The sequence below is a fragment of the Pangasianodon hypophthalmus genome, chromosome 16, assembly GCF_027358585.1.
Source record: "Pangasianodon hypophthalmus isolate fPanHyp1 chromosome 16, fPanHyp1.pri, whole genome shotgun sequence".
Taxonomy (NCBI): domain Eukaryota; kingdom Metazoa; phylum Chordata; class Actinopteri; order Siluriformes; family Pangasiidae; genus Pangasianodon; species Pangasianodon hypophthalmus.
The window spans coordinates 23,484,227-23,505,015 of NC_069725.1; the positions used below are offsets into that span (position 1 = coordinate 23,484,227).

The following is a 20,789-nucleotide window of genomic DNA, read 5'->3' on the forward strand; positions in this document are numbered from 1 at the left end:
ATGCAAATTACACTTGATTACACACTCACAACTCCACCACACCTTTTTTTGCCTTTTTTCCTTCTAATCCTTTTTTCTGGCTTTCTTTCATAATTTCCTAAATTCCTTTTTCATTAAACCTTTCTTTTTTAACTGGTTAATTCATATTTCTTGTTGTTGTTCTCCTTTCGGCTGCTCCCTTTAGGGGTCACCACAGCAGATCACTGGTCTGCATATTTGATTTGGCACAGTTTTTACGCCTGATGCCCTTCCTTCACCAAGTTTATCCGGGCTTGGGACTGGCACTGGAAGTGCACTGTCGTGTACAGCCCCAGATTCCCTGGCCAGGAATTGAACCCGGGCTGTGGGGGTTGCTGAGGCCTAACCACTAGTCCTCCAAGGACCCAGTAATTCATATTGTAAATTCTCATTTCCAAAGTGTGATGACATTTTTTTTTATTTGTGGTTGTCAAAGTAATAGCGAAAAGGCATAAGCAAAGCAAAGATTAGATTGCATTTTTGCTCAGAAAACATGTTAAACAAAAGTGAGGTGAAAAAAGGATCTGGTGGCATCAAAACTATGTATTTTCAATAGACAACACTGAACATGTGCAAACACTGCACAACATTTCATTTAGCTTTCTGTAGTGAAGATGAAATAAATCCCTCCTTCCATATACACACCTAGGGTTAGCCTCAGTATGAATCAACGTAAAACCCGGCTTCCTCTCAGAGCTTACCTACATCTGCTTCATCTCCACACCTCAACTTCTACAAAAACACCAACAATGACGTCTCAAGTCACACTGCTGCTCATCTGCATGCTTTTCTCCAGAGGTAAAGAAGCTCACATTTTATAGACGAATAGACGAAATAAATATAATTCATTTTAGTAAATTGGTTGGTCAATAGTTTATTCCTTTGTGTGTATGTTTTTTTTTTTTTTTTTGCATAATAAATGTTTTTGTTTTTTCTTTATTAAACTGGCTCTGCTTTTTATTCTCATTTCTTTTTTTTTCTTCAGCACTGTCACTGACTTGTCTCCAGTGTCTGCCATCAGTGTCTGGAACATGTAACAACATACAGACAACCTGTCCAGATCAGTGTCTCACTCTGACCACTTCTGTGTACTCGAGTAAGTGTGTGTGTGTGTGTGTGTGTGTGTGTGTGTTGAGTGGTCTCTGCACAGTCTGATAGATCTAGAGCATTTTTCAAGGTAGAATGGAATTAAATTTGCAAAATGTGCTAGACTCTTACCCAGAAACATATTTTTTTTTTTTCAACTCCAATATACTGGAGTAGACAACTAATATAACAATAACTTTGTCAGTGTCCAAATATTTTTAGACCTGGCTGTATTACAGTGTGTTTACTGTGTTTACAGTATGTGTATACCACATTGAATCACACTGTTCCTTATTTCTGATCTGATCTGATTTTTGACCTTTTTGACATAGGATGTTCATGTAGGTAAATGAAATCATGTAATTTCTACTTACTCTGGCATGTGGAATGTTCTGTAGGTGGTACAAATTTGTCATATGGTAAAATGAAGACTTGCGGCATGACAGAGATGTGTGTTAGCATGAGCATGAACCTGGGAATGATGAAAATGACCTACAATGCCAAATGCTGCAGCACTGATCTCTGCAACTCTGAAACTCTGCCAGGTAAAACTTCTGAAAGTTACTCTACTCTCCAATTCTTTTACATTAAAAACATATTATTGTTGTTTAATCTCTGGCAGTTACTTTTTATTTGTGTGTTGTATACCTGATGAAGCATAGGGCATATCACGTCTTATTACATCTACAAAAATTACAGTAGATTATAGTTTACCACAGTGAGCAGTTTGTTTGATTTTATTTCGTTATTAAGCTCTTCCACAGCAGGCTCCCAATGGGAGAATGTGTTACACCTATGCTGCTAACGGCTACTCAGGCAAAATGAGCTGTGAAGGAAATGAAGATCGCTGCATGACTGCATCAGGTGAACATGTTCATCTCTGTATTCAACACTTTCTGTAACAAGACCGTTTCCCAGTACAATTGCCCATCTGAAGAGAGCAAAAGTTAAAACATGTGATGATGTAAGTCTCTCTTTGCTGAGTGCTTATGTAAGGAATAACACACGAAAGACCATGCAGTTACATGAAAAAATAATCCATGCTGTGGTGCATGGCTCGACATAAAGCAGGGTTACTGTTTCCACCCCAGTGTTTAACATTTTTGTCAGAATGGTCCAAAGAGTGTTATTTCACTTATACCACAGAGATTTGCCAACTATTACAATTTATTAATGAACATGTTCTGCTTTTTAACCGTTCTTACTTACATGTAACGTTGTGGAACATCCACAAGGCAAGTTCTTGTTATAATAATAATAATAATAATAATAATAATAATAATAATAATAATAAATACATGTTTATATAGCACATTTCGTACAAAAAGAAGTTCAAAGTGCTTTACAAAATGACAACTATATAAACCAGATTAATTAATTAATTAAATTTATTTAACAGCTCCTCTGTGGTATAATGGCTTTATCAATCAAATCTACAGCAATTTTAATGATCCAAAGTGATTTTGTTGGATTGAATATGGATGAACTTTTAATAAGACACTGATGAAAATTTCTATTAAATAAAAAAAATTACTTGCCAGCAGAAAAATGCATATTTAGCCTTATGAGTAGGCAAACTGAAAATGCACCAAACCTTAAAAATGCCAGGGACACAGCTGGTCATGTTATCAAGAAACCACAAAACGTCTCTGTCCTGTAGGTTTTCCCAGAACAGCTTTATTTTCAGCTATTACAAAGTGCTGACACTGGAGACTCCTTCCATAAATTACAGAATGCTTCACCACAGGAGCCTTACATGATGGAAGATGAGCATTGTGATTACTGAGAATTGCATGTCTGAAAGTAAATAAAACACAGTTGTGTTTGTAATTTAACCCTTTATTTATTCCCCTCTCTCTCTCTCTCTCTCTCTCTCCCTCTCTCTCTCTCAGTTCGCCTAGGAAGTAATACCCTGTCTGTGTTGAAAGGATGTGTGTCCAAGAACTTCTGCGTTGCATCTGGATCATCAGGCATGCCAGAAATCGGTCTATCAAATGTGGAGTGTTGTGAGGGGAACCTGTGTAACACAGGGAATTCCTCAGGTGACAGTTCTGCGAGTAACACAGGGAGTTCCTCAGGTGACAGTTCTGCGAGTAACACAGGGAGTTCCTCAGGTGACAGTTCTGCGAGTAACACAGGGAGTTCCTCAGGTGACAGTTCTGCGAGTAACACAGGGAGTTCCTCAGGTGACAATTCTGCGAGTAAAACACTGAGTTTCCTCCTCATGATCGTCCCTCTGCTCTCTTCCATCCTCTTCTACTGAGCTCTCGGCTTATGAAGTAGCTCACTTTAAGCTTTATCTGGTACAGTATGAAAAAGGGAAATAGAAAGGTAATAGAAATATAAGTTTATTTTTGGTTGTTAAGGGTTTTTTAGATTGTCTTAGTTCTAACTGATTTATAGATAATAATTTTGTTTGCAAATCAATTATGATAAAAAAAAGACTTTAATCTTTGACTAGACTAACAAGTCTAGACTAGACTAACAAGTAAGAAATTGAATATTAAGTCTAAGTTAGGTCTATGGATGTTATTCATTTTTATTAATTTTTTCATATTATAATATTAACTAATATTCAGATTATTATTATTATTATTATTATTATTATTATTATTATTATTACCAAAAGCTTTATTGTGAGGTAACCAAACTGCTTTGTGCTGTGCATGTTTATTAAATATATGTAATAAATGAATATATGTCTTACTTCTGTCATGTACCTTGAAAAAAAGAATTCATAAACTTTATAAATGCTTATGTAGATAATTTAAGGACTACATCAATAGGTGCAGTTTCTTCAGATTCAGATTATTCAGTTAGCTCTTACAAGAATGAGAACATGTCAACATATTAATCATACCCTAAAAATTCTTTTTCCCACTTCGTTTTCTCCTTTTTTTTTTTTTTTTTTTTTTTTTTTAGCTAAAAGTTTTGCCTCAAATGTCCTTCTATTCTATCCTTCAAATGTTCAATTATACTCGGTAAATAATTATAAATATGCACTCACTGGTCACTCATTGGGAACACTAAAGGGAACATTGACTACAGCATGGCTGTTGTTGCCAGATGGGCCAGTTTGAGTATTTCAGAAACTGCAGATCTCCTGGGATTTTAGCACGCAACAGTCTCTAGAGTTTACAGAGAATGATGCGAAAAACAAACAAAAGAAAACAGAAAAGATTTTGTGGGCAAAACCGTCCGATGAGAGAAGTCAGGGGAGAATGGACCGAATGGTTCTTGTCGAAAGGAAGGCTACAGTAACTCACTCTGTACAAGAGTGGTGAGCAGAAAAGCATCTCAGAATGCACAACATGTTGAATCTCAAGATGGATGAGCTACAGCAGAAGAAGACCACATCAGGTTCCACTCCTGTCAGCCAAGAACAACAATCGGAGCCTACAGAAGACTGGAAAAAAAACTGTCCAGGTTTGGTATGTACAGTACATGTATTGCAGAATCACATAATTTGTTAAATCATAATAGTTTATTGGGTTATATTTTAAACCAATTAACCTTTTAATCCATAATGGAGTTTTTTCAAACTATACAAGACTATGGATAACCCTTTACGCATCACAAACACACACACACACACACACACACACGCACACACACACAGTGAATCTACAGAAGAAAAAAGGGAAAAACATTGTCGTAATGCTGTGAGTGAATTTTGATCCAAACTTCCGTTTAAAGTGTAGAAGCAACAAATTCATCCTAAACATTTTTTAATATTTATTATTTATGTGCTGAATATTAAATTCCCAATTACTAAACAAATGTTTAGAGTTGTTTGTAGTTTGTCTCTTGTTGTCCCTTGTGGGTGTGGCCTATTCACTGGTAGTAGCTATACTTTATATACTGTAGCTTCTAAAGCTAAACACGAATTAAATAATGCCTTAATCAGTGTAAAAATTGGTTGTTTGATTAACATCTCATATGCTCGGGTTTGTAATAGGATCACTGGCAGATTAGCAAATTAGCTACTTCCTTTCAAGCTTTATTTTCCTCTGTAATGTATATACACATTAATGACAGGGTAAGATGAAACCATGATTATACAGTTTTCTTCCATTGTTTCCTGGTAGTAAATGGGAATTATTTTCAGGCCGCACACTGGATTGAAACGAGGTGAAATAGATTGTTGCTCTCAGCACACTGCAGCTCATGGCACATATCACAGTTCCCAGTGCTTTGTTCTGAGTTACTGTTTTGTTTATTCTAACTTCCCTGATGGGACATTAGGAGAAAGGGGCCAGACTGGGGTGCAGAATTTTCAGCAGTGCAACTATTCAGTGAATCTCATGCCCATAAACAGTACATATATATACACACACACACACACACACACACACTGAGCTTTCTTCTCTCCAGCTCCCTCTTTCGAGCTGCTCATCTCTCCCCTCCTTTTTCCCACAAATTTCCCACAGGTGTGTGTAATTCATGTCGCTCACCTTCTCCCGCCCCACCCTCCATTCACAAGACAGTGCTCAACCACACCCCCGCCTCCACATTTATATAGCCACGTGCATTTTATTTTGTGTCTTGTTTCACCCCTGTTTTGTCATTCGTACGTTTCCTGATCATTCTCATTCTAGCGTCCTGTCCGGGGTGAATTCTCCCCCAGTGTTACCGGGATTGTCTCCAGATCTAACCCGACGCGGATCAGGAAAGTGAACGAATGAATTAATTTAAACAGACAATCTGTCCAGATCAATGTGCCACTGTGATCATTTCTTTATACATACCTCATAAACCACGCCCTTTTATTTATCACCAGATAAATCTTATCAAGTGCATTTATCATGAGGAAAAATTCATTTTATAGGAGTTATTTGCTGATGTTGTGAAACGATTAAAGTTGGAAAAATGACAAAACACTATTCTGGAAAATAATTTTGAGGAGATGCAATTTACAATGAAGTTTGCCTTCTGTCCCAGTGACTAAGATGGGAATGGGTGGGGTTAACAACTGTCCTGCAGCCAGCCACTCAGTGCTTAATAAGTAAGTAACAACACACTGAAATATAAGGAAGAAAGGAATAAATATAATATATAATATATAAAATAACAGACTGCGGGCTGAAGCTGTATCACACGACCCCACCTGACCTCCTCTATCACACACACTCTGCGTTTTTCTTGCTCTCGATATCAGACGCTGCACTGCACACGAGGCGAAGGCGTGAATATGGAAAATCAAAAGGGTCACATAGAAACAAAATGCAGCTTTGTTTGAAATGGAGAAATATAAACTATGCATCTAGGGCTGGACTGGGACAAAAAAAAAATCAGACTGGGAGCCTCACACTGACTCAGGCCACCCCATACACCCCCAACAAATTTTAAGACCACTGACAAACTAATGTTCTGATTTAAGCGACTTTGTCCGTGGCATGGTTGTTGGTGTCAGTTGGGCTGGTGTGAGCCTCTTTACAACCATGGTGAGCAGAAAAGCATCTCAGAACACACAATTTTACCTCATTTTAGTATGGCATTCCTATTAATTTGGTTGGTGTGTATGTTTCAGAAGAAAAGCATGAGTTGCATTACTTTTAACAATAATTAAGAAAATGTTGGGAAAGAACAAAAGAACAAAAAACATTATATTTTATTAGTATTTATTATTTTCCTTATGGACACATTGTAATGACAGTCACACTATGATCATCACCTGCACTACAACCACTTTACTTACTTTTGTTGCCACTTAGAATTTCATTTTTATCTTATTTTATTCTTGTTTACTTAGTTGACTGCGTATGTGTTTCTGTAACCTGTGTCTTCTGTACATTGTCTCTGTCTTTGTAATTTGTATTTATTGTAATGCTGCAATAAAAATCTTAAAGTTGAATTTTGAACTGAAATTAAATTTTATGTTTTGTAAAAGAGCCATCTAAAATCTGAACCTGAATTCCTTGTTTATGACTACAGTCAGGTCCATAAGTATTTAGATTTAAAGTCTCCATCCATTACATTGTCCTTTTTAGCAAAATGTAACTTTATTTACAAAACATTCTCTACATGATTGCCATTTCTTTGTAAAGACACACAGAGTCGTCTCGGCCAACTTTGGCCCCCCGTTTTGCAACAGTGTTGTAAGTAATGTTCTTGCGATGTTTCCTGTTAAAGTCCATCGCAACCTTGCGACAGCTACTTGATCCAGCCAGGAGAATGATTTCAATATGTTCTTGTTTTACCAAAGGCATTCTTGAGGACTATCTAATAAAAATATATATAATAAGTATTTACAATTTTGGAAGACGTTCTGCTAGAAAGTGTTAATGTCTCCTATGCATGGAGACTTTCGGGACACCCTGTAGATAGACTAGGCACAAACAACGTTTCCTCCTCTGGCTTCCTGTAGCTTGAAGCAACACATTTAAAACACTGATAACTATCGAATACACTGGTCTCTATCAAAAACACATCCCCATGCTAGTTCACTAGGTCAGGAACTTAAAGTACCATCAAGCTAAAGCTATGTTGGGGGTTAGTGTGGTTAGTACACTCATAGCAATAGAACAAAATCATGCATAAATGGACAACACTGAACACTTCCATACACTGCAGAACTCTACAGTGGTTTTAGGTGGGACTCATTTGACCTTGGGCAATGGTTGTCAAGAAAAGAAAGTCAAACCCTCTTATTTTCAAGAAATGAAACTTGCTGTGTGAAATAAAGCCCTCCCTCCACCAGACATCACCATAAAACGGCTTCCTCTCAGAGCTTACTCACATTTTATTCCATCTGCTTCATCTCCACACCTCAACTTCTACAAAAACACCAACAATGTCTTCTCAAGTCACGCTGCTGCTCATCTGCATGCTTTTCTCCAGAGGTAAAGAAGCTCACATGGAGCTCATTTCAGTAGATTAGTCCATTTTTTTTCATCATGCAACCGTTCTTCATTTTCATTCTCATTTTTCTTCAGCGATGTCACTGAAGTGTCAGCAGTGTATAGCAACATCTCGAACATGTGAAGAGATAACTTGTGTGGATCAGTGTCTCACTATGACCACTTCTGTGTACACGAGTAAGTAAAAGAAATGATTACTTCAACTCCTTAGGAATAAACTAGAGATTTTTATATATAATTGGTAATTAATAAAGTAATAAAACACGACAGGGTGGTTGATTATTGTTTTTATTATTATTATATCATAATAGCATGTCCTGAAGTGTGTTTTTTCTTTCCAGTTTATCTTTTTCTCTCTCTCTTGAAATTAATAATGTTTCTGAAAAACCAAAAGTATAAACTCCTCTGCGCTGAAGTCTTCTCCATGTCTTTAAATCTTTACAGCTGTTCCACAAAAATATATATAATTATAAACCATTAAAAAGTATCATTCCTCAGTAACATGAAACTTGCAATCGCTGTAATAATGTAGGTTTAGGATTAATTAGGAGCTTGTAAAGGGTGTTTTTTTTTTTTTTTTTTTTTTTTCTGGGCACGGTGGCTTTCACTGAGTCTGTCTCAGAGTGGCGAAACAGTGATGATGGAAAGCCAAAGGGGTCATATAGAAGTCATTGGTGGTTTTTAAAATAGGGACAGTACAACTGTGTGTTATTAAAGTAGGCTATGCCCCTGTGCACAAAGTGAGCTCCAAGACATGATTTGCCAAGGTTGGTCTGGAAGAACTCGAGTGTCCTGCACAAAACCCTGACCTCAAGCCAACTGATGACCTTTGCGATGAACTGGAACACCGAATAAGTTCCCCGGAGCTGCTGATCCAACATCAGCGCCTGATCTCACTAATGCTCTTGTAGCTGAAGGAACACAAATCCCCACAGCCACACTCCAACATCTAGTGGAAAACCTTCCCAGAAGAGCGAAGGTTATAATAAGAGCAAAGTGCAGACTAAATCTAGAATGGGATGTGGGGTGTGATGGTCAGGTGTCCACAAACTTTTGTCCATATAGTGTATATATATATGTGTGGTCTGTTGTATCTGTTTCATCTGTTGGTCGGGCCTCCTGTTTAATTTTCACGTCTCTTTTCATAAGTGAGACCGAAATTATTAGTGTCTGCCATGTTGCTATAAAAATTAAAAAAAAAAACTAGCTAGCAAGAAGAAGAAGAAGAAGGTAGTGACTGCTAGCTAGACCTATCAGAGCAATGTCTCGAGGCCCAGGCCAGGGCCCCAACCCTGATCACAGCTACTGCACAAGTTCAAGTGCAATACTTCTGATCTTAGTGTAGAACGCGTGTTCACACTGACATGTGGAATGTTCTAGATGGTGTTAAAGGGGCAGATGTTAATATCAAGACTTGCGGCGTGCCAGAGATGTGTGTAAGAGGGAGCATGAACCTGGGAATGATGAAAATTGTCAACAATGCCAAATGCTGCAAAACTGATCTCTGCAACACTGAGACACTGCCAGGTAAAACACACACTCTTCTAAGCAGTTCAGTTCTCTGTTTTTATTTTCCATTTCATTAAAATTCTGGATATCTCTTTTATTTCACAGTAAAAACTTTGTTAAGAATTTGTTATTCAGTCTTTGGTTCCTCTTTACTGGTGTGTTGTACATGTGATAGATGCATGTTCACATTTTGAAATCTAATTACAGTAGATTATATTTTATCTTCAAAGTATAGTTATAGATATTATTGGAGTAATATTTGGTGTCAAAGGAGACACAGTGGGCAGTTTTGGGCAGTTTGTTTGATTTTATTTCTCTGTTAAGCTCTTCCACAGCAGGCTCCCAACGGGAGAATGTGTTACACCTGTGATGCTAACGGCTGTTCAGGCAAAATGAGCTGTGAAGGAGATGAAGATCGCTGCATCAGTGCATCAGGTGAACATGTTCATCTTTTATGGATGTAATCACAATATGAGTACATTATTAATAATAATGTAATATGAGTACATTATTCAGAATTAACATATATACTGCTCTAAACAGATTTTTTTGTTAGAAATCTTGACCACACAGGGCATCTGGATGAGACTAGTGGTATGCACCAGGTGCATTGTCTCTTTGCTCTTTATTCCTTTATTTCTAAATTCTGTCTCTCCCTCAGTTCAACAAGGGAGCAACAGCATGTCTTTTAAAGGATGCGTGTCCAAGAGCCTCTGTGCTGGTTCTGCATCAGCAAGCGTGCCAGGAGTCGGTCTGACAAGTGTGCAGTGCTGTGAGGGGAATCTGTGTAACGGTGCTGAGAGCTTCACACTGAGTTTCCTCCTCATGATCATCCCTCTGCTCTCCTCCATCCTCTTCTACTGAAATCTCCAATGATGGAGGAGCTCACTGAAAGCCTTATCTACTATAACAGGAAAACCAGAAATAGAAGTTTCTTTCTTAGCATGCTGATTTAGATTTTTGTGTGTTTTAGAGTTAACTGTGGTGTGTATACATATATATATATATATATATATATATATATATATATATATATATATATATATATATATATATATCATGTCCTTTTCAATATTTCAAGCATAATGTATGAGTTGTGTGTCATCATGATGATGTAAACGTTTATGGACAGGACGTATCACAAAAAAAAATATATATATATATATATTTTTTTTTTGTTTGTAAATCAATCAAACAGTCTAGTAATAAGCTCAGTATTACTCAGGTCTACAGATTTTTTAAAAAACATTTTTTAAAACACCTTTGTTCTCAAAATTGCAACCTGTCCATGAAATGCTTTATTTTTTATTATTTTCAAATGCTTTATTGTGAGAGAGCTAAACTGCTTTATGGCTGAGATGTTTATTCTGTTTACAAAATAAACATACGTACTTTTCTATCTGAAAAAATGTCAGATCTTATTTTTCTCAGGTATTTAAAAAAATATCACAGACATTTATGTAAAGAATGGTGAGTAGCGCTGTGCTGGGTAAGTACTACACTGCAAAAAATGATTTGGAGGTATAGTTGAAAAAGTAGGTCATTTCACAGAGTTGGATTGAGCACAGTGGTGAATTCAAAAGAAATGAAAGTAGGTGGTTTGTTGGTCATTATGGTCTCTCTACACACTAGTTTTAAAAATTATTTCAACGTGGAGAATGGTGAAAGGTTTTGAAATGCAACTAAGTGTTACATCTGAGTAAAATATTTCAAAATGTGATGTTTTGGATAAAACTTTTGGACTTCAACAAAGATATTGTTAAAAGGAGTACTTCTTGTCACAAAGAACACTGATAGCTTCATTTGTACAGACTACAATGTAACATCATCCAAAAGTTACAAAAAAAAAACATACAGTGATAAATCATCTTAAAATTATGGTTATATATTAACATGAAATTATGATAAATCAACAGGAAATTCAGATAAATTAAATTAAAATATCAATAAATAGATTAAATTATGATCACTTAAATCAACCTAATTAACATAAAAGTATGAAGTTCTGATAAATCAACTTTACCTTTTGTAAGTTTCCATTTCTAAGAGCAAAATAAAGCTTTAATATGTTTCACTGAAGCTAAATATAGAAAAGGTCAGTGAATCAGATCTGTATTCTATTATGTTTAAGATTCTGAAGAACTTCATAAAACTTCACAGTTTACTCTCAACATAAACTCACCACAACTTGATGATATTGATAACATCCTTTAAAACTAGCATAACTAAAATGATCACTGTGTACATAATGGAGAAATGAGGTATGATGCAGGTAGAAAACTGGAGGAGGAGGGCGAAGATTTTGTGGATGAGTGCTATACAGAAGTAAACAGTTTTACTTTTAGGCTAGCTACTTTTTGTTTTGGTGTAAGTTTGAAAATGGCTGCTGTTTCAATTCCTTATCAAACATTTTTAACGATACAATAAGAAAATCAAGCTATACATTAAAGACAGAATTTAAAAAGCCCAGGGGAGAAAAGCAAAACATGAGAAATGACATTGCAGCTTTTTTGGTTGTATTTACTATTATGCAAGGATTCATGAAACTGCTTCTACAATACAATAAATAATCTACAATTTGGTTTGGAGGAAGTTATTGCAGTGCTAGAAACCTTCTGGAATCTTCTAGGAATGAATGACCTGTATCTGCTTTAAGGAACAAGACCATTATTAAGGAAATTATGGAGAGTTTGGAAAATCATTAATCATTAATACCTCTATAGTTGTTTCTGATTCTGAATTAGAAAAGGTACATTGCAAATTTACATTAACATTAACAAACCTCCGAGGAGAAGCACTGAACGGGTAAATCTTATGAGGCATCTTGAGAGGTTTCTTTCATCTTATTAGTTATAAGATATGTATTAGTAGCCTGTCAGACTTCTCACCGAATACAGCTCTGATCATCGGTCAGTGTCTTATTAATATGTGCATTATTGCATCGTTGCATTACTAAGAAGGTCAATTCCTCCAATATTGAGCTTTGTGATTTCTCCTGGCATTGACAAAATATCTGCATTGGACCTCAATAAGATGAAGTAATTTTGGAGATATACTATTCAACTTTGAATAGTCAAATTTCTCTTCAGCCAACAATTGAAAATTAGCTTCGCTTTGTGATTCTGCTTACAAAACTTCTTAAATTTAATTTATTTCAGAATTACTTTGATTCACTGATAAACCTGAAGCCTCAAAACACATCAATAATGTCAGCTGTGCAATAGGAACCTGATTCTGCTTCTTCAAAAATAAGCATGAGTCATCTGCCAGCTCATTCACATCTGATCCACTATCTTATCATCCTCAGTGTTGAATGCAACAACTAAGAGTTTCTGCCGTTGATTGAAATAGATGAGAGGAAACAAAAAAAACATCACAGACAGTTATGTAAAGAATGGTGAGTAGCACTGTGCTGGGTTTCTACTACACTGCAAAAAATGATTTGGAGGTATAGTTTATAAATAAAGAATATAGTTTCAGTTTATTTGTGAATAAAATTTTAGAAGTGAGAAAAATGAAAAGAAATGAGAAGTAAAGAGTTCACCACTCTCCTCGGATGTAAGTTGTGTGAGTAACTGCAACCTCAAACCACTGCTTTCTGTTTCCACCACTGGCTTCCTGTAGCAAAAAAACATCACCTTTAAGACACTGAAACTTACCTACAAAGCCATAAATACTTATTCACATTTACATTTACAGCATTTATGGAGCAGCTCAGTTAAAGCTTTATCTATACAGGTACAATGAAAGCTAGTAAAGGTTAGAAGAAGAGGTTTCTGTTTTGAGGTGTTGATTTAGATTTTTGTTTGTCTTAGTGTTAACTGTGGTACACTATATGGTTAAAAGTTTGTGGACACCTGACTATCACACCCACTCCAAACTGTTGCCACAAACTTTGAAGAACACAGTTGTATGCGATGTCTTTTTCTGCTTTAGCATTACAGTTTCCTGTCACTGGAACTAAGGGGTCTAGTCCAAATCCGTTTCAGCATGACAGTCCCCCTGTGCACAAAGCGAGCTCCATGAAGACATGGTGTGTGAAGGCTGGAGTGGAAGAACTCGAGTGGCCTTCACAAAGCCCTGATCTCAACCCCACTGAACACCTTTGGGATGAGCAGGAATGCAGACTGCACACCAGACCTCCTTGCTTGACATCAGTGCTTGACCTCACTAATGCTCTTGTAGGTGAATGAACACAAATCCCCACAGCCACGCTCCAACATCTAGTGGAAAGCCTTCCCAGAAGAGTGGAGCTTATTATAACAGCAAAGGGGAATAAATCTTGAATGGGATGTTCAGCAAGCACATATGAGTGTAATGGTCAGGGGTCCACATACTTTTGTCCATATAATGTATTTTGCCATTTAAAGTGCATTGTATTAGTCATGTACTTATTATTAATGTTTAATGTGCTTCTACTGTATATACGTCAAATTAATTGAACTTTCATCCCTCTATCATACTGAGTTTTTCACTGTATATACTGTATACATTGTTCTGCTTCTGAATTGTTCTGCAAAGAGCATAAACCACAGATACACTGCGCTTGAAAAAGTAAGTACACTGCAAAAAATGATTTGGAGGTATAGTTGAAAAAGTAGGTCATTTCACAGAGTTGGATTGAGCACAGTTGTGAATTCAAAAGAAATGAAAGTAGGTGGTTTGTTGGTCATTATGGTCTCCCTACACACTAGTTTTAAAAATTATTTTAACATGGAGGATGGTGAAAGGTTTTGAAATTCAACTAAGTGTTACATCTGAGTAAAATATTTCAAAATGTGATGTTTTGGATAAAACTTTTGGACTTCAACAAAGATATTGTTAAAAGGAGTACTTCTTGTCACAAAGAACACTGATAGCTTCATTTGTACAGACTACAATGTAACATCATCCAAAAGTTACAAAAAAAAACATACAATGATAAATCATCTTAAAACTATGGTTATATATTAACATGAAATTATGATAAATCAACAGGATATTCAGATAAATTAAATTAAAATATCAATAAATAGATTAAATTATGATCCAATAAACCATTTGACAAATTTCCTTATTGAAATATTTTCCATATGAATGATGATATTAATGTCGGTACCAATGGAAAACTTTACACAAGCCTTATGTGTTGATTGTCAAGAAAGACAATGAATGTCAAGAAAGACAAACACAACAAGTTGAACTCAGGAAACGCTTTGACCGCAAACAAGTCTCATCCTTTCAGCCATAAAAATCTTTCTTTCACTTACTTCCCTCATCTACCTCAGGACAGTACTTTCGTTTTGGTCCACTGGTTGTTTGAACAAGCAGGAGATATCACGATCATGAGACAGAACACTTCTCAACTACACATTGTGTATGCATCGAAGGAATGCTGTGTGGAAATGCTGTCTTTACATGTCATCTGCACATCATCTGCATCTTACTGGAATTCCAACAATTAAACCAAACCAAAAGTACATTTCCAGCTAGACCTGCATGTAGATGAGGAACAAAAAGAATAGGTAGATTTTAAAACTCGCCAGCCCACATAGTTCTACATAATAGCAACTCGTTCCTGATTCACTGCATTAACAGGTTTTTGGAGTAGGTGTTTTGAACTGATTCTGGTAATCAGGGGAAATATATATGCTGCTGTGTTAAAGTTGTACACACTGCAAAAGACGACATCTTAGCAAGTGAAAATATAGTCAGAATGAACTCGTATTTCCTATTAGGAAGAGTACAAGAAACCAAATATTAGATTATTCATTTTCTATTTCTAGACATTTCTACTCATTTCAAGGTTGAAATAGTTTTGTTTCATTTGAAGCATTTATTTATAGAAAGAAGCAGAATGATAATCTGCCAATAGAATAAGAACATATAAAGCTTAAAAATAGTAAAGTATATCTAGAAATAAGCTTAATAATCTTACGTCATTTTTTGCAGTGCACAATACATTGTGGAATTACACAGGCACACTAATATTACATTCAACTGCTGAACAAATATAGCCTACATGTAAATACAACCCACACAACTCTGTGGAAAATCCAGTAAAGTATCCATCCATCTATTTTCCGCACTGCTTATCCTGCACAGGGTCACGGGCGAGCCTGCAGCCTTTCATTGCCTGACCTCACTAATGCTCTTGTAGCTGAATGATCACAAATCCCCACAGCCACGCTCCAGAATCTAGTGGAAAGCCTTCCCAGAAGAGTGGAGCTCATTATAACAGCAAAGGGGGAATAAATCTTCAGCAAGCACATATGAGTGTAATGGTCAGGGGTCCACATACTTTTGTCCATATAATGTATTTTGCCATTTAAAGTGCATTGTATTAGTCATGTACTTATTATTAATGTTTAATGTGCTTCTACTGTATATACGTCAAATTAATTAAACTTTCATCCCTCTGTCATACTGCTGTAATGTTCCATCTTATGAGTTTTTCACTGTATATACTGTATACGTTGTTCTGCTTCTGAATTGTTCTGCAAAGAGCATAAACCACAGATACACTGCGCTTGAAAAAGTAAGTACACTGCAAAAAATGATTTGGAGGTATAGTTGAAAAAGTAGGTCATTTCACAGAGTTGGATTGAGCACAGTGGTGAATTCAAAAGAAATGAAAGTAGGTGGTTTGTTGGTCATTATGGTCTCCCTACACACTAGTTTTTAAAATTATTTCAACGTGGAGGATGGTGAAAGGTTTTGAAATGCAACTAAGTGTTACATCTGAGTAAAATATTTCAAAATGTGATGTTTTGGATAAAACTTTTGGACTTCAACAAAGATATTGTTAAAAGGAGTACTTCTTGTCACAAAGAACACTGATAGCTTCATTTGTACAGACTACAATGTAACATCATCCAAAAGTTACAAAAAAAAAACATACAGTGATAAATCATCTTAAAACTATGGTTATATATTAACATGAAATTATGATAAATCAACAGGATATTCAGATAAATTAAATTAAAATATCAATAAATTGATTAAATTATGATCACTTAAATCAACCTAATTAACATAAACGTATAGCAAATCAACATGAAGTTCTGATAAATCAACTTTACCTTTTGTAAGTTTCCATTTCTAAGAGCAAAATAAAGCTTTAATATGTTTCACTGAAGCTAAATATAGAAAAGGTCAGTGAATCAGATCTGTATTCTATTATGTTTAAGATTCTGAAGAACTGTAATGATCGCAGTTGATAAATCTATTTGAAAGCATTGACAGGCTTAGGCAATGATGCACTAAATAACCCTTCACCCCCTCGCTCCCCTGTGACATGGTCCATATCACACATTTGCTCACATTTAAATAGGGACCTAGAAATATTGCAGCATCTTGAATTTACTTTTGTGTCAGTGTAAGTGTGTGAGACATATGATTAAATAATAATAATAATAATAATAATAATAATAATAATTGTTACTTTCATTTTGGTGACATATGAGATAATTATGTGTAATATGGAAAATAAGTCATCTATATTAAGTCTGATTTACTTTATTTCTCTTTTTAGTTGACGCTGGTCTGCCTCTCAGTGGGCTACGTTGTTGCATCTCATCACGATGGCTGCAAAGGACCAGAGGACTGTGTGGAAGGAGGAAATTACTGCCTTACTGCAACAGGTGAATAACACAAACACAAACATGGGGGACAGTTTCTCAGAATAGAACTGAATTGTTTTATGACCCTACAGTTGATGGCTCTTCGTTGAAACCTGCACCTTTAAGAACCTCGGGCTATACCAGGGATGCAGCAATACCATTTTTTTCAGACCGAGTTTAGCAGGAGTCTGCAGCGTTAATTGCCCAGCGTTAACTCCCGCTAAACCACGCCCCCAACTGCCACATTCATACTGACACATCACAGGGCATATTTTGCAGTCTGCTTTGCTTTGAGTGTCATTGTTAATTATGAAATACTGTACGTCCAGATCGCTGTTATTTCATGTCATTCATTAGCATGACGTACACTAGGCTTACCTCACATAGTATCAACTGGTATTGGATGTTGGTTTGTTATGATCATAAGTAAATGAGCATGATATTGAACCAATACCCAACATGAGCATAAGATATATATATATGTAACTCTTTGTCTAATGCCCCTGTTAATTGAAAAGAGTTGGAATATTCCATTACCCAAGGAGGCTGTACTATTAACATTATTATAAAAAGCTAGAACCACATCCAAAATGTAAAAAAATTAAGAAACAAAATAAGAGCTCCTTCACTACCTTCATTAAATCTAAAATAAGAAGCTTGATGAAAGCCAGACTGAGACACAGATATTAATTCTTCTAAACACAGTTTTAATCTTTTAGCATATAGAAATGCTAATAACTTATAATCAGAATTATGTAAAGTTATAGGGTGCCAATTATCCAGAAAGAGCTTATCCTTATTTGGTTTAGGGAGTAATTGACTCAAACCTTGCTTCATGGTCTCTGCTAATTCCTCTTTTTCCACTCATTCTTTAAAGACCTTTAAAAGACTTATCAAATATCCTTCCAAAATGTCTGAGAAAACTCAAAAGGCAATCCATCAGGACCGTGACTTTTATTAAACTACTTAATTATAAAGTCCATCTCTTGTAAGGTCGGTACATCCTCGTGAACACTTTCAGAAATAGATAAAAAGTACAGGGAAACATTTTAGAAAGAAAATGGCAAATGGTTTATAGCTTAAAAAAATATGATTCTGAAAAAAATTTTTGCTATAAAAAATATGAGGAGTTCTCCAAATTCGAGCCACTTGATCTAATAAATGCTCCTTTTGCCTTTTCCATATAGAGCTATGACGTTTCTTCATTAACTGATATAGACTTACTATACTATTATCCTCTGGACTCTGAGTGCAACCTGTGCCACCACCACCAGGCTCCGCAACACTTTCCAAACACTGTTGCCGCTCAACACTCATCTGTACCAATCAAACGCTCTACACAGCTACCACTGGACCTCCATCAATGCACACCTGCACTTTAGAATTGCTGCTATTGGACATTTTACTGTTACGACTCTTTTATCTCTGCTACTGCAATCAATTGCTGTATCACAGTCAATAGTTTACAGACAATTTTTTGCACTAGTATTTTCCATTCAAGACTGTTTCCTGTCTTATCCTGTCTTATCTGGTCTAGTTGACATTTACTGTCCTTTGTACTTATTGTCCTGTGTATTTAGATTACATGGTGTTTAGTGTCCTTGTATACTTGTTTCATGCTTTGATGTATTTGCACTTTCTGTAGTCCTGTGTACTGTACTATGCCACTGTATTGTGTGTTGCACCATGGTCCTGGGGAAACAACATTTGGTTATATAGTGGAATGACAATAAAAAAACACTTGACTTGATCTGAACAATAGATCAGCCATAAACCATTTCAAAAATTTCCTTATTGAAATATTTTCCATATGAATGATGATATTAATGTCGGTACCAATGGAAAACTTTACACAAGCCTTATGTGTTGATTGTCAAGAAAGACAATGAATGTCAAGAAAGACAAACACAACAAGTTGAACTCAGGAAACGCTTTGACCGCAAACAAGTCTCATCCTTTCAGCCATAAAAATCTTTCTTTCACTTACTTCCCTCATCTACCTCAGGACAGTACTTTCGTTTTGGTCCACTGGTTGTTTGAACAAGCAGGAGATATCACGATCATGAGACAGAACACTTCTCAACTACACATTGTGTATGCATCGAAGGAATGCTGTGTGGAAATGCTGTCTTTACATGTCATCTGCACATCATCTGCATCTTACTGGAATTCCAACAATTAAACCAAACCAAAAGTACATTTCCAGCTAGACCTGCATGTAGATGAGGAACAAAAAGAATAGGTAGATTTTAAAACTCGCCAGCCCACATAGTTCTACATAATAGCAACTCGTTCCTGATTCACTGCATTAACAGGTTTTTGGAGTAGGTGTTTTGAACTGATTCTGGTAATCAGGGGAAATATATATGCTGCTGTGTTAAAGTTGTACACACTGCAAAAGACGACATCTTAGCAAGTGAAAATATAGTCAGAATGAACTCGTATTTCCTATTAGGAAGAGTACAAGAAACCAAATATTAGATTATTAATTTTCTATTTCTAGACATTTCTACTCATTTCAAGGTTGAAATAGTTTTGTTTCATTTGAAGCATTTATTTATAGAAAGAAGCAGAATGATAATCTGCCAATAGAATAAGAACATATAAAGCTTAAAAATAGTAAAGTATATCTAGAAATAAGCTTAATAATCTTACGTCATTTTTTGCAGTGCACAATACATTGTGGAATTACACAGGCACACTAATATTACATTCAACTGCTGAACAAATATAGCCTACATGTAAATACAACCCACACAACTCTGTGGAAAATCCAGTAAAGTATCCATCCATCTATTTTCCGCACTGCTTATCCTGCACAGGGTCACGGGCGAGCCTGCAGCCTTTCCCAGGGAACACGGGGCACAAGGCAGGGGACGCCCTGAACGGGGTGCCAACCCATCGCAGGGCACAATTGCACAACACACTTTCAAAAAATAAATGGTGGCACTGTGGGTAGCGTTGTCTGCAAGCATTATAGCCTTGTCCAGACCAATTTTAGAAAATTTTAAATTAGAAAGTTTTTCTAACTGTCTGATGAACTCATACTCTTTTGTAACTTAAAAAAAAAAAAAGAAACACATTTTAATGGAAGTTTACTTCCATTAAAGACTTCAGGAAATTTAAATCAAACCTTTAAACTGGCGTACAACTGTACTGGGCTAAATCTGTCTATTATATATTGATTGCAAACAACAGGAAACTTCTGAAGTGTTACGTCATTTTTTATTTTTTATTTATTTTTTTTGTCAAGGTAATAGTAGAAAGCCATGTGGAAAGTAAAGATTAGATTGCACTATTTTTTTCTCAGAAATCATGCTTGTTTTAGCACAAGTGGGATGAAAACAGATGTGGTCGCATTAAATCTATATACTGAGGCTCATAGTAATAGAAAAAGGTTGCATGTTACATAGACAACACTGTACATGTGTGAACACTGCTGAACATTTCATTTAAAATTCAGTGGTGACCCTGAGCACAGTTAAAGCAGTTAAAGCATAAAGCAGTTGCTGCAGATAGATGGATGGTTCGATGAATGGATGAATGAACGGATGAACGAACGAATGAATGAATGAATGGTGACTTTCAAGAAAAAGAAAGTTAAGCCCTTTCACTTTTAAAGAAAACCTGAGGCATATTTAGGTAATGTGAAATAAATCCCTCCCTCCATGCGCACACCCCATCACGCATCACCATAAAACCAGGCTTCCTCTGA

General features: G+C 36.0%; 2 protein-coding genes across 3 annotated transcripts; both read left to right on the forward strand.

Moving 5' to 3' along the window:
- Window positions 1-689: 689 nt before the first annotated feature.
- LOC113530555 (phospholipase A2 inhibitor gamma subunit B-like) lies at window positions 690-3,810 on the forward strand. Of its 2 annotated transcripts, XM_053240533.1 has the most exons (6): window positions 690-816; window positions 1,004-1,114; window positions 1,503-1,649; window positions 1,858-1,968; window positions 2,997-3,146; window positions 3,219-3,810. In XM_053240533.1, the coding sequence occupies exons 1-6, from the start codon at window positions 768-770 to the stop codon at window positions 3,365-3,367; spliced, it is 717 nt and encodes a 238-aa protein (XP_053096508.1). In that variant the 5' UTR covers window positions 690-767; the 3' UTR covers window positions 3,368-3,810. The 2 variants fall into 2 exon arrangements, with proteins under 2 accessions (XP_053096508.1, XP_053096507.1); XM_053240532.1 differs by having other exon boundaries at window positions 2,997-3,810.
- Window positions 3,811-7,808: 3,998 nt separating this feature from the next.
- Window positions 7,809-10,882, forward strand: LOC113530919 (urokinase plasminogen activator surface receptor). The gene is made up of 5 exons (XM_026921319.3): window positions 7,809-7,946; window positions 8,040-8,141; window positions 9,345-9,491; window positions 9,798-9,908; window positions 10,135-10,882. Exons 1-5 carry the CDS (start codon window positions 7,898-7,900, stop codon window positions 10,335-10,337), a joined length of 612 nt encoding a protein of 203 aa, XP_026777120.2. The 5' UTR covers window positions 7,809-7,897; the 3' UTR covers window positions 10,338-10,882.
- The last annotated feature ends 9,907 nt before the right edge of the window (window positions 10,883-20,789 follow it).